The 13600-nt window shown below is 40.0% G+C and overlaps 1 protein-coding gene across 11 annotated transcripts in view; it reads left to right on the top strand.

Moving 5' to 3' along the window:
* myo9aa (myosin IXAa) overlaps positions 1-13600 on the top strand; it is a 151854-nt gene that overhangs the window by 75664 nt on the left and 62590 nt on the right. For all 11 annotated transcript variants that reach the window (XM_088074946.1, XM_042491017.2, XM_042491039.2 and 8 more), the window contains 3 exons: positions 9972-10066; positions 10152-10214; positions 12617-12716. In XM_088074946.1, coding sequence (XP_087931072.1) covers positions 9972-10066; positions 10152-10214; positions 12617-12716 — 258 coding nt within the window. The remainder of the gene's footprint in view (positions 1-9971; positions 10067-10151; positions 10215-12616; positions 12717-13600) is intronic.

Raw genomic sequence — 13600 nt, 5'->3', positions numbered from 1 at the left:
AAATACTTTAGTCAGCCATTGGTCTGATCAAAAGGCCACTGCTTTTTCTAATTAGGTTTTCTTGTTCTCTCTCTTTGTTTTCTCTCTTTCTCTGTGTCGGTCTCGCTCATACTTGTTGCCGTCTAGTGATTCACAAACTTTTTCAAGGAATTATTTCGTGTTTAGGAAAACACGTTTATTTAGTTTTTATTTATTTATTTTTGGTGGTAAGTTAGATGAGAAGATGGAAACCACTTTTTGATCCATCTGCCAGTGACTGGTAAACTGAAAAAATTTAACAGCCGAAATATTTCTCAACCGGCCATAAAACTGCATGAGACGAAAACAAACACAAACAAACCAGCAGGTCCTGTTTGTAATAATGGAATATAACCAAGTCTATTAAAGCTACAGCCAGCAGCCATATAGCATAGCATAAACACAGGCCCTTTTTACACTATATAATGCAACAATGAATTATTATGCTGACTTTGCTTTTTTGTAATACAGAACCGAACAATGGCAACATCATACTGCCCCAGTGTGTGATTTTTGAAAGCAGTCTGTTGTCCTGGAAGCAAAAGAGATGTAATATGCAACTCAACAGTGTCCGCCTCTATGGTGACGTATAACATACGTGTCGGCAGCGCTTTCAAAACAATAATGTCATAACATGGCAATAACAATCATTACCTACTCTGTTATATGGTGGCTGATATTGTCCTGTGCTTAGAAGAATTTCGTGGACCTCATTGTTTCCCTAAGTTGTGGAGATTTATGGTTGAATCAGTTGCTAACTGTTATCAGCTGCTTTTTAAATTTCCCAGCTGTGGGTCACTGACATAACACATCATCAACTGTCACACCTGTCACATCCCTCCAACGGTCCCTTTTACCCACATGAAGATTCAGCACTACCTTTGCTGCTGGCTTAAAGGCAAAACAAGTCTGTTTCGCCATTCTGTGAACATACTTTTTATACCCTTTTCCCGCCAAAATTAGCATGTACAAGCAGGTTTTCAAAACACAATTAAACCCGCTAAATATAGGAAATATTGGACTCCATTCCCACTGCCGGTGAACACCCCGCACGAGTCTGCCTTTCTGTCAGCTTTTGTGTGTGTGTTGTTTTGTTGGTGTGTCCATGTGACATCACGGACATGCAGGAGAACAGGTGAACAGTAGACAGCAGAGAGTACAGAGGTTTTTGAAAACTTTTCAGTGGTTTCTTCTCTTTAAATAACTTCTACTTATTCAGTCTCTCTCTCAAACTCAGTGCAGATGTATTTGGATCGGTGTTTTAGTGCTGCTTAGGAGGAGATGGAGAGTAATTAGTGATGGCGCATCATTGCATCTCGCCAGTTAAGGAGCTGAAATTACCGCATTCACCCAGGCGTTGTGTTCCCTATCAATGCTGATCAGAGCTGGAGGCGATAAAAACCTATACTCTACGGCATTGATTTGACCCAGGTGTGAATGCTGATGGTAAACATTCTCATTGTATTAAAAACCAGATGTTAGCAGCTGTTTGACTTTTTTTTTTTTTTTTTGTTGCGCAGTGGGAATGAAGCTTTATACAGAAAGGTGAAATGGAATAATGACGCAACTTTCCAACCTTGAACAGGCAGTGTAAAAGGGGGTTACTGTAAAGAAAGTGAAAGGCTGGTTCTGTACTAAGGGATACAAAATTGCCTTGTTTTAAAGAGATCCTTTTTATATTAAAAGTGAATATTTTATGTGATGACATTTTCTTGTTTTCATACCAAACAAATTCAGTTTCTGCAAGAAGCTTTTCCTCATATAACAATATATAACTTTACGTAATTATATCACAAAACCTCTCTTTGGGTGACCTCTAGCTTACCTGGTAGCGTGTGCACCCCTTTGCAGCGTTTTGGTTTTGTCTGTGTAGGCTAGAAAAACTGACAATGGCTTGTTAACGTGTTTTGATTCCGTTTTATTTCAGATGCTGTGTGTAGGAATGGAAATAATTTTAGCCTGTTTATTTTTGTAGCATGAGAAATGTCATCTTTGATCCGAATACACGAACTGCATTTTCTTACATTAGTATGCACGCACAGAATTAAGCAGTATAAACAGCTGTGACTACAGTCCTATTAAAACCTGAAGCTAAAATTCTCTTGGACACAACAGCTGTCAAAAACGACAAACACAAGCGGGTTGAAGTTTATGGCAGTTCATTCAAGCATGACGCCCTTTGCCAGAGTTGCACGACCTGTCAGGCTTGATGTCTACTTTGCTAATTTCAGTGGACCATCAGATCTGCTCCCAAGGGTGTTCAAGGCCGAGTGATGATGAGCTCACTGAGAATTATGAAAGGCCGCTATTCTTACGTCGTTGCAGATGGCTTGATCTTTTAAACCAGTGATACTCAACTTACGGTCTGCAGGCCAAATCTGGCCCCTGATAGGGTGCTGGGTGGCCCCCCCAGCAATTTTTTGAATCACAATGAAAGGAAAGTGATTCATGCTTGGAAATATATTTGCTCTTTTGTATACATAATGTGCCTAAAGTGCATAAAACAGTATGAAAATAGAGCTTGTTTAACAAAAAAGTGCTAGTGGAGGATCCCCTGCAACCCCTAACTAAGGTTCTAGGAAAAATAGCCTCTTAAATGTTTAACGGTGTCAGTAAAACCTGCACACATCCTACCTCATACCCTGTTTTGACAGAAGCAGCCGCAGCCAGAACCCACAAACCCCTCGTGCTCTCCGTCAGCTGGGAACCATGACTGCAGATCCCCCCCTGTGATTAAACAACCACAGTGACCTCAGTCCACTCTGGTCAGCACGGCCTTAGGTGTGAGATTACACGGGGCATGGTCACAAATTAGCCTCTGGAGAACGTTATCTGCCCACACATGCTGTGACATAACTATGATACATGTTGGGCCGAGTCACTTGCCCTTTCACTCTATTATGTTGATATCCTGTCTGCATACTGTGGTGGATGACTGAGCGCGCTAACAGGCTCGGGAAAAGGATATGAATCTACAGAGGTTAAATGAATAATGCCTCTGAGTAACCATCGGATCACACAGATGCTCCGTAACTTCTGTCAGGCAAGGAATGCTAAAAATTTGGGGACAATTTCCGAAATCAATTTGCAGTCAGAAGAATGTTTTTATCTCATGGCTCATTTAAGTGACTTTGAAATTGAGACAAAGAATTTCTCTGTTCAGTTTGGGACCACGCTGTCATATGACCTCTAAACACACCCTGCTGTGGAAATTCATTTGTAACCCCTGAGCAATTGATGCCTTACTGAAAGATAAATCCCTTTTGTGGGTTAAATCAAGCAGCTTTTTGTCTGTACTTTCTATCCGAGGGCCTGGCGTGACCCCTCCATCAGTTTGAAACATCAGCTCTGGACAACAGCCTGTTTTCTTGTTTCCACTCTCCTCTCTTCTCCTCAAGAAGCTGCTAATGAAGTCATCCTCATATGATTAAAAGCCATGTGTCTGTGCTGCACGCTGCATGAGCCAGAGCAGACAAAGAGATAATTACCTCACTACAGTCAGAAGCATTAAAGAATCTGGACTGATTGGCTCTCTGTGAGGCGGCGCTGAGAGTCTGAGTGATTTCCTGGAAAAGAAACTTCTGTTTTATATCACATTATTTCCTGGCAAAAATCTGCTACCTTGTGCATCATTTATTTCTAATGCAAACACTGTTGGTCTTTTTGATGCAACTTTTCATGTACTGATCTAAAATACAAAATTTATAAAATACTTAATATTAAGAGAGAGACTTAATCAGGCAGGTAGACCTCATTCAATAGATCAGGTCCCAATGAACTCCAGTCTCTTACTCTTTGTATATTGCAGGCATGTCAAACTGGTCCACAGGGGGGCCGGTGTGGCTGCAGGTTTTTGTGCCAACCAACCAAGAGCACACAGTTTGACCAATCAACTGTCTGAAGACGGAGATCAGTTGATTAAATGAGTCAAGTCTGGTGTGCTGCTACTTGGTTGGAAACAAAACCTGCAGCCACACCGGCCCCCCTGTGGACCGGTTTGACATGCCTGGTATATTGTATAAAATTGTATAATTGCAAACTTTATTTTATATATTACTTGGCACAATTAAAAAACCTAACATGGCAGAAGTACAAATGTTAATGTGGCTAAGCCTAAAAATAATATCTGCATTCTATCTAAAAAATTATATTTAAGTATCCATCACCTACAAAATGACCGTTCGTATATTGGCCATTTACTTGTTGTTACCTTGAATATCTAACTAAACATTCTTCATGAATTAAAGTAAACACGAACAAAGTTTAACAACAGTAACCCTATTACAAAACATCCATTTACAAACTCTCACATAACTCATGCAGTATAATACGAGTTTAATTGATCCAGCTGTAATCTCAGTACATAAACACATATGTTTTTAACAACACTCTCCTCCCACTTCCCACCTCGATGATTCATTGCGGGCATAACAGGTGGTCTCGATAAAATTGTACATAAGCTCACCTGACAGGGCTGTGGGTGTACATCAGATAAAAAAAGGTCAGGACCCACTACCTGCAGGCGTCATAGATTTTAAGACGGCAAGAAAGAGCTAAATCATGATCTGGATAGTTCATCACCCAGAGTGAAGGCATCAGGATGAGAATCAGGAGAGCAAAAATAGAAATCTGTGCATTCTGAGTTCACTCTCAAAAAATGAAGGATGATTGATATTTTAGGCCAAAATTTGAGATATTCCAAAACCATTTATTACTTTTTCTTATCAGATTCTGATACCTGAACTTGAACTGATATCCCATATTTGCGACAATCGACATTCTCGTCATTGAGAAAATTAATCTGACAATTTTGTCGATTATATTTGTCGGTTTTGGGTCGTCTTTGTGGCCGTTTTCAACATTCGCTGCTGCAGTTCATCCTGGTTTTTCTCCTCTGGTGAACTTTTATTGTAATTGGCAAACCAAGTGCCACCCCACAAAACTATAGCCCTGCATACAGTACACAGTGTCTTTTACAAGTGGGGCTGTCTTGTGTAATGTATTACCAAATTGCGTACATTATGTTGACAGCTAATGTTACATCATGTACCCAAATCAATTCTTCTTCACTGCTCTGAAACTGAAGTTGCCGTTGGCTGCACAGCGCCACTTGCTGTGTAACAAGTGCACTGTGTGCTTGCTGTTGTAGAGCGGCGAAGAATTAGATGCCAGGTACACTGCAGTTTTCCTCGAGTGTTAAACCGCTTTAACAGTTCATGAATAAATTATGTGCAAATTGGCGCATAGACCCGCCAATACCCGATTCAGCATTTCAAGCAGTATCGGAGGCATTTCCAAAACTGGTAACTCCAGCCACAACTGAAAGACATCAAATTCAAAGGTTTTCTTTGAGTGACCGCAGTATTCAAAATAACTGAACAGTTGTTGACATGAGGGTGGACAGAGTGCTTCACTTATGAAAACATCACATCAGCCTTGTGGCATCCTCTCTGTCTGTGCTTCCTCTGAACGACTTTGACCGAGCCTGCACACCAGACACATTACACCCAGAACACACTGGCACCATCTCACGTCCGTCATTGGTCTGCCTTTGGCTCCGTCTGTGGTCTGAAGCCAAGAATAATATTGTTGACCTGCTGGAGTGGCTGAAGTGGTGTGAATCATGTCTGTACAAACAGTTTTAGCTCTTCTGTCCCTTTGAGTCTTTGTCATCATTAGAAAGGACAAAAAAAAAACCTCAGATACTCTTCAGCTACTAAATGTTAGAAATCATCTTCCCTCTTTACCTCAACCTGCCCTGTACTGGAGCTTAAGTCAGTGACTCGGATTCCCCAGAATAACTTTTAAAAACTGGTAGGAGAAGGTGCAAGAATACATTTGCATTGTTGTGGGTTTTTTGTGTAGGTGGAAAGAGCAAGAGTGCAGAAAGTAGATATATTTTTTACTGGAAGCAAAACTTGTCTTGTGGCTGTTTTGTATTTATTTATATAATAGGGACAATGCAACTTAACTAACACAGAATATAAAACTGATTTGCAGCACAGAGAGTTTTTAGGTCGGTTTTAGGAATGCTCATTTAGAGTTATTAATAATGTTGATAGGCTAACTTAGATTGAATTGGGTCTGTTATTTTCATTATAATGCTCAAATATGTTTTGCAGCTCCAGCCTTTTTTTTCTTGGCCAAAAATGTCTCTTTGATAGTAAAGGACTGTTAAATTTGAAAACAAATTTGTGAAAACAAGAATGAGTAAAGCTAGTATTGTTAGTTTGGGTTTTTTTTTTAAATGTGACAGTGATGCCATCAAACAGGCTTTATGTTGTTTTTTGTCGGTGCCTGAATGTTTAAGTATGTTAGATGCCTGCCTGTAGATGATGATGCTTGAGCCCAAATTGTCACACAATATGAAAAATAGTTCATAAACAACTAATAATAATTTGAGGTTACTTTCTGTGAAAAGGTTTCACCTTCTGCAACTCATTTGTTACTGACTGATTTTGTCTTTCATCTGTCGACATGTTCCTACAGATTGCTCTGTTGCTCTGCAGTGAGGGAGTGTGAATGCACCTGACGTCGTGTGGACAGTATGACAAATGTTACTGCTAAAATATATCCTAATTCCTAGAAACTGAAGTGTTGGAATTCAGTGACTCATTAGTTCAGTGACCTAATGACAGCAGGCTTTCTTCAGTGACTTATTTCCACTCATTTTGTGTGCATTTAAGATTTTCCTGCGTGTTAGTAAGAAACTCTTTCCTCCAGAGGTCAGCTGTGACACATCGTCCCTTCTGTTGTGTTTTATTGCCGTTGATATGGAGCTCGCCAAGTTTAGAAAGAATACAAACTGTCGGCTGTAAAACTGTCTTCTTAAACTATGCATCTTTTTTACACAGACCAGGTGGAGGAATATGCGGTGCCTGAGCATAAATCAGCTCTCAGTATTTGAGTTTTTCCACATCCTGCTTCCTGCTGGCCCAACACAAAATGTTGAATGTCGAGCAAACACTGAAAGGTCTGATGTCTGACTCGACTGACCCGAGTTCCTCAACATGTCCGCAAGCAGGTTGTTGTCATGAGCTTTTTATTTAGGAAGTTCTCTGGCTGATGGTCGTCTGTCCTCGTCTGACCTGTAGTTCCTGAACCAGGCTGATTAGCCAGCTCAGAGACGGATGGAGTTGTGAACAGAATACAAGTTCCTCCGGGAATATCGAATGCATCAAGCATCGCATTTTAAAACCCACATCTCTGGATGTGAAATGATATCGTCGCTGTTCCTCGGTTTGACCTTGAGTGCTCTTTCTTTCTCCAGACAGCAGACTCAAATATATTTTTCCACAGCGGCTGCCCGTTTTAATGATTTCTGAAGCTCAGTGAGTCATAAACGAAGGGCGAGTACGTTGCTGTGATCCAGTTGGAGTCTGCCGGTAGCAGAGAGGCTGAAGTGTCCCTGGTCCTGATTCCCAAAAGCATCTTAATGTATGATGATCTTGCCCTTAGATTTGTAACAGGAAAGAGATCATCTAAACCTTAAGATGCTTTTAGGAACTTTTACTTTCTTTCTACCAAATGTCTGTCTTGATTCATTTCCTTTTAGGGATGCATTATAAACATAGATCTTTTCCCTTTGGCAAAGAACAACTCTACATGCCTTTCATGTTGAATGATTGACATGACCACAGCATTTAATCAGAATATAACCTTTTGACTTAAGATATGGTACGATACAAAAAAATTTATTATCCCCGCAAGGGACATTTGTCTTGGACTCAGTGCTGCACAGATAATGCCTCCACACTTTCAACAGAAACTATTTTCGCACCTTGACATTAAAAACACAACAGCCTGAACAAAAACAACACTAGATATGCAACTACACATAGTCACAGTTTTACACAACACCTTTAGCGCAAAGTGATTCCGGCATGGATGTATAAAGAGAGCTGGATAAGGCATTCAAAAGGGAACGCTATCTTTTTTTAAATTTAGAAATGATCATGATAACGAAACAAAATCAGCAGAGGGAGGTGTGGAGAAAGAGCTGTTGCAGCATGTAGTTTGAGTTGCACACACCTTTTTCACTAAATGCTACCCCCAAGTGGGGCAGATATGCACAGAAAGGAAATATTTATTCCAGCCAGAGAGAAACAATCGGATTCAGTGTTTCCGTAGTTAATAAGTGCTTCCCCATTTAATGGAATATCAAAGGTTTACACCACATTTTTCATGCTGATTGAATATTAATTTTGAACTGATCATTTTTTCCTGGTAGAGGTGGTTACATGAGCCAGGGAAAAAAACATTTTTTGGTTGCTGCTTTGCCTTGTGCAGCTTTGGCTTGTACAGCCTTGGCTTGTTGTTTGCAGCTAGAAAAGAGTTATTTGTCCAACTTGTTTCTTCTGTGTTGCATTACAGCAGCACTACTAGCCAATAATGGCCCACCCTGAAACAAAACCCCATGATGTTTTTGAAATTCAAGTGAAATTCATCAAGGATTGAACTCATTGACTCAGTAGCAGTTGCAGATTTGTGTATCAGGATTAGCCTGAAGCTCTACCATGGGAGCATTTACATGCAGACTAATATGCTCCTATTATTCCAAATATGACAATATTCTGGATTTAATAGCAGCACAATTCCATTTGGATTATTCAGATTAGGCCTCAGAATGAAGGATTTTCTTATTAAGACATGGAGAATATGCCAGGATTTTTCAGGATATAGGACCATTCTTTCAGCGTGCATATTTTGCATTTATAGTATGCCTCTTAATTGGGGTTTTTTACAGCAGTTTGCGACAGACAGCCTCTTGCCTGTTAATGGTCAGCTCTGTGCGCCGTACACAAACCAACCAGGCAACAAGTTGTGGTAGAGATGCATGCCCCCCCAACAAGCCCATATTTGTAGTCACAAGAAAAAAACATGCAGAAATTTGAAACATCATGAAAGACTTGCATATCAGCAGATTTTTGGATATGCACAAGTATCACAAAGTTGATCTTTTTAAGAAGGTGGTTGAAGGAATAAAAGAGGGAGGCTTTGCCAAACTGAACAAGTCTGTGACTGGGCAAAATGGGAAAAAATCATTTTTTTGTGCAAAAAAGCTAAATAACACAAGCAGCTCAAGCTGTTCCACTTTCCCAGGTTCAAGGTGGTGAACAAAAAGTTAGGGTTTGCCATTCTTTGTACACACGGCTGCATATAAACAGCAATATTTCTGGAATATTCTCTTTGATTAGCCATGTAAACAGCGTAGTAGGAATAATGTCTTTTTCAAAATAATGGCAAAAAAATATTATTTTGCACATGCACACGTTGTCAGTGTTACCCATTAGCTTGGCGTAAGCCTTCTCTTAGCAAGCTTGTCAGTTAGTAAGTGGTGTTGGTGAAGGGTGGGGTCAAGGAGGGGTGTTTTCCCATTCCACAGACGCAGGGCTTCGGGCAGCTCTAAGTGATTCACTGAGGAATTTGTTTACTTGTGGCAGAGCTACAAATAACTGCAGGGTTTATATAGGGCAAAAAACTACTTCCCCTCCAGGCAGCCATACAACATAAACAGAGCTGCGAGGGGAAATACTGGAGCGTCTTATTAAAGCACAACCACTACACATGTTCCACACGGCCACATGGATCCCATTACTCACTGAGGAGCTTTTTTCCATCAGGGCCGCTAGCCCAAGCTCCTTCATCCCCACTCTGGCAATTTGTCTGACTCTGACTTGAACGGATCCTTAAAACCATGTTATTAATCTGTCTCGGACTGACGCTGTTTAAAACTATGTAAGAGGAAAAGCTCGCTGCGCGCCATCCAGGCTGACAGTGTTTCAAGACAATGTTTGGCATGGGGCCAAAGTGTCTGTGTTTGACCCACAAACAAATTATCCACACCTACAGTCGACTCAGACCTTGACCTTGACCATATGTCACTAACCTGTGTGTAAGATATGAGTGTATTTGTTTTCATCCTACCACGTCTTCCTCTTTTTTCCCTCCAGGCATTTGGGAACGCCAAGACAGCCCACAATAACAACTCAAGTCGCTTTGGCAAGTTCATTCAGGTGAACTATCAGGAGAGCGGCACTGTGAGGGGGTAAGGAACCACAGACCAATGCGTTTCATTTTCCTAAAGAAAATATTTTCTGGAGTTAACCATTTTATTGTCCTTTTTTTTTCAGAGCATATGTGGAGAAATACCTGCTGGAGAAGTCGAGGCTGGTCTATCAGGAGCACAATGAGCGGTGAGCATTTCACAGAAAAGCGGATTTTAGAAATGCAAAACTAAAGTACATAGTTTTGTTGAGCAGGAAATCACTGCTTCAGTTCTGGGCAATTAAATTTCAGAAAGTGCTTTTGTGAAGTGCAGTTTTCAACAAACATAAAAAAAAGGAAAATGTCAAACCTTCAGAATTCTGACATACAACTTCTTAAAAAACTTCACATCATCTTATCAAGATTCACACCGATGCTCTCATGTGACATGCTTATTTTATCAGTTTCATGTAGTTACAAACCAGTGATGGAGGAAATACTCAGATCTTGTGCTTAAATAAAGTATCAATACTACAGTGTAAAAATCCTTTATAAGGATCTGTCCACACAGCGCTTTTTTTCTGAGTGTATTTTTCGAATTGTTCACAATAAGAAGGAAAGGTATTTAGCCATCTAGGGAAAAAGCATCATACAAAGTGCGTTTTTTCAAAGTTCTCCAGCTTTCTCCACTCAGAGTGCTACTCCTTAAAAATCTAAGAAACTTTCAGAAAATTGCTGGTTGTGTTGTTTTCACTTTCTGCACTTAGTAGTTTTATACATTGCATTGTAGCATAAGGCACAGTTTTATATTTTACACACCACGCTTTATTACGTTTACTTTATTACACACAGTAAAGTGTGCTGCATAATATGTCAGTCATAAACTAACAGCACAACAACAAAATAAATGGCGTGAAGTAAAGTAAAATAAAGTAAAGTAAAGTAAAATGTGATGGAGTAGAAATAAAAAGTTGCATGAAATATAGTAGTTGTAGTGTTCAAGTTAAGTACAAGTAGCTCAAAACTGTATTTAAGTACACATACTGGTGTACATGTGCTAAATCACATTCGACCACTACATTGAGCTTAACTATAATTTATAATATCAACACTGATTTAATTGAGGATGATGGTTAATGTCCCAAATGTCAATAAACTATGTCAAACTTGTATGATGAATTAAACATTTAAAATGCTCTTTGCTTAAAACTTTTTTGACTAACTTAAAAAAAAAAATGTGCGCGCAGCAAGTATAAAATAAATGGAGTTTGAATTTTGGCACAAAAGTAAATTGGGGTGAATTTAGCTCAGAAAGCCTTTTGTTTGAGTTCACCAAAGTGTGATTCATGAGGTGAGTTGAGCTCTAAGTGGAGCTGACACTAATGTGTTGGACTGGCTGGACGGTGTGGAGAGGGTTAACCTCACCATGGGGGGCTCACAGTGGGCCCCCTGAGTTAGCCAAATCTTATTGAGATGGATTGCTGACTCTGGGACCATTAAAGCTGTGTGTGTGTGTGTGTGTGTGTGTGTGTGTGTGTGTGTGTGTGTGTGTGTGTGTGTGTGTGTGTGTGTGTGTGTGTGTGTGTGCTCGTGTGTGTGCTCGCGTGTGTGTGTGTGTGTGTGTGTGTGTGTGTGTGTGTTCATTCCAAGAGGACCCTGGTCACACAGTTTCTGCACACTTTGGCCTTTAACCTTTTACGCTGCAGCTCGATGCCGTCAGGGAAAAGTGCACCCTCACACACACACACACACTGATACAAACAGGTGCTGCTGTGATTCTTTCTTTTAGGGAATTGGCTCTATAGCAGTTTTTCAGTTTTACAAATAGCATGTTTGTTTACTGTGAGCCTGTTCACAGTTATATGCTTAAAGTTTAAATACTAATTGAAGGCATGCAAATATGACAGCTGTACAGGGAACAAACGCTTTTCATTTAGGTAACAACATCATTATTAGTAATGAGGAATCGAAGGAAAGTTTACTCTCAATTTACATTTTTGCTTTTTGTTACTTGCGTGTACACTTTAGGTTTTACTGTTAATTTATACAGCTAACATTATCCTAGTTTTGCAAGTTTTGAACTGTTTAACTAACCCGACAAATGCTACTTGGTTTGGAGCATCTCACTTCTTTTTAAAATTCCCAAGTCACATTATCAATGACCGTAGATCAAAATGCCTCTGGAGGCAATTGGCTTTGAAAGTCTGTCGTCATATTCTAAGACATATTATCACAGTAAAAAAAATCCTCAATTTGAATAAAGTGACTAATTGGGTTTAATGAGGTAGACTTTTTTCTTTAAATTAAATTAACTTTATTCAGGGAATGAATGTTTTGAATTGTAAGGACATGTTTGATTGATGTTATTCTGCCCCATTTATACAGTTATGCACCCTTTGAAGAGCAAACTGCTTTTTGACCGCAGTCAAAATGTTTTTGATCAATATGTTGTGAATTTCTATCTTTTTTTTCAAGAAATTTTGACGTTTGCACATAACGGTGCTCCAGAGTTATTGGAAATATTTGGATCACAGGAGTTGGAAACAGCCTGATGCAGCTACCACTGGAATCACTGAATCTTCTCTTTTATTGTTTTAATCTTTTTTTCCAGAAACTACCATGTGTTTTACTACCTGCTGGCAGGAACAAGTGAAGAAGAGAGGAAAGCCTTTCACCTCATGAAGCCTGAAGAATATCATTACCTCAGTCAGGTGGGACCTTCACAATAAGAGACTAATTATTTAAAAACAAATATGAGATCAACAAGTAGCCTGCTTCTGTCTACAACTGGATGTTGTCAATTTGCATTTTTATGTCTGTATGAGTTGTGTGTTGTGTTCTGTGTTTGCCACAGTGTGCATCTATTTGTAGAGTTGTGTGTGTCTGTGTTGGTGTCACCGAGCAGTCGTTAGACCTGAGCATACTGAGTACGGTTACCTCTGTGTCTCTGCAAACAGGAAAGAGAGAAATTAGGACACAAAGGAAACACATTCCACTGTTGCTGGTTTTCAACACCTACTATTTAATCCCTTAAACACACATACACACACACACACACACACACACACACACACACACACACACACACACACACACATGCAAACAAGACCCGTCACTGTCTAATTTCTTTACTTGTTTCAGAGAGACGTGCATTCAGTTTGATAGTGTATAAATTTGTGGATGCAACTGCATGTGTGTGGGTTTTGGTCGTCATTCCCCGTTGACACACACACACACACACACACACACACACACTCACACACACTCACACATCCTCATCCTTACACCCTCACTGACAAACACACACAAAGACAAAATAGTATCTGTCCCTTGTCTCTGTCGGTTTTGTTGCCCACAGTGTAAAACAGGTTTCATATAACCACAAAAACAAAGCCACAATAACACACATTCACACACATTTCATGTATGGAATGTGGATGTTGTGTAAATGTTGTGTCTCTTCCTTTGAGCTTTGACAGTCACGCCATGACAGCCAGGGACCAGCTTCCCTCCAAAATCCTTTTACGCCTACGCAGAAGAGAGCAGGGAATTCCTCCCATTCCTGTCGGCCACTGATGTGCACATGCAAACACAC

This window comes from Plectropomus leopardus, chromosome 1, assembly GCF_026936395.1.
Source record: "Plectropomus leopardus strain MGB_pleo_1.0 chromosome 1, ASM2693639v1, whole genome shotgun sequence".
Lineage (NCBI taxonomy): Eukaryota > Metazoa > Chordata > Actinopteri > Perciformes > Serranidae > Plectropomus > Plectropomus leopardus.
Note: the sequence above shows the minus strand (reverse complement) of the source record. Positions and strands in the feature narration are given on the sequence as shown.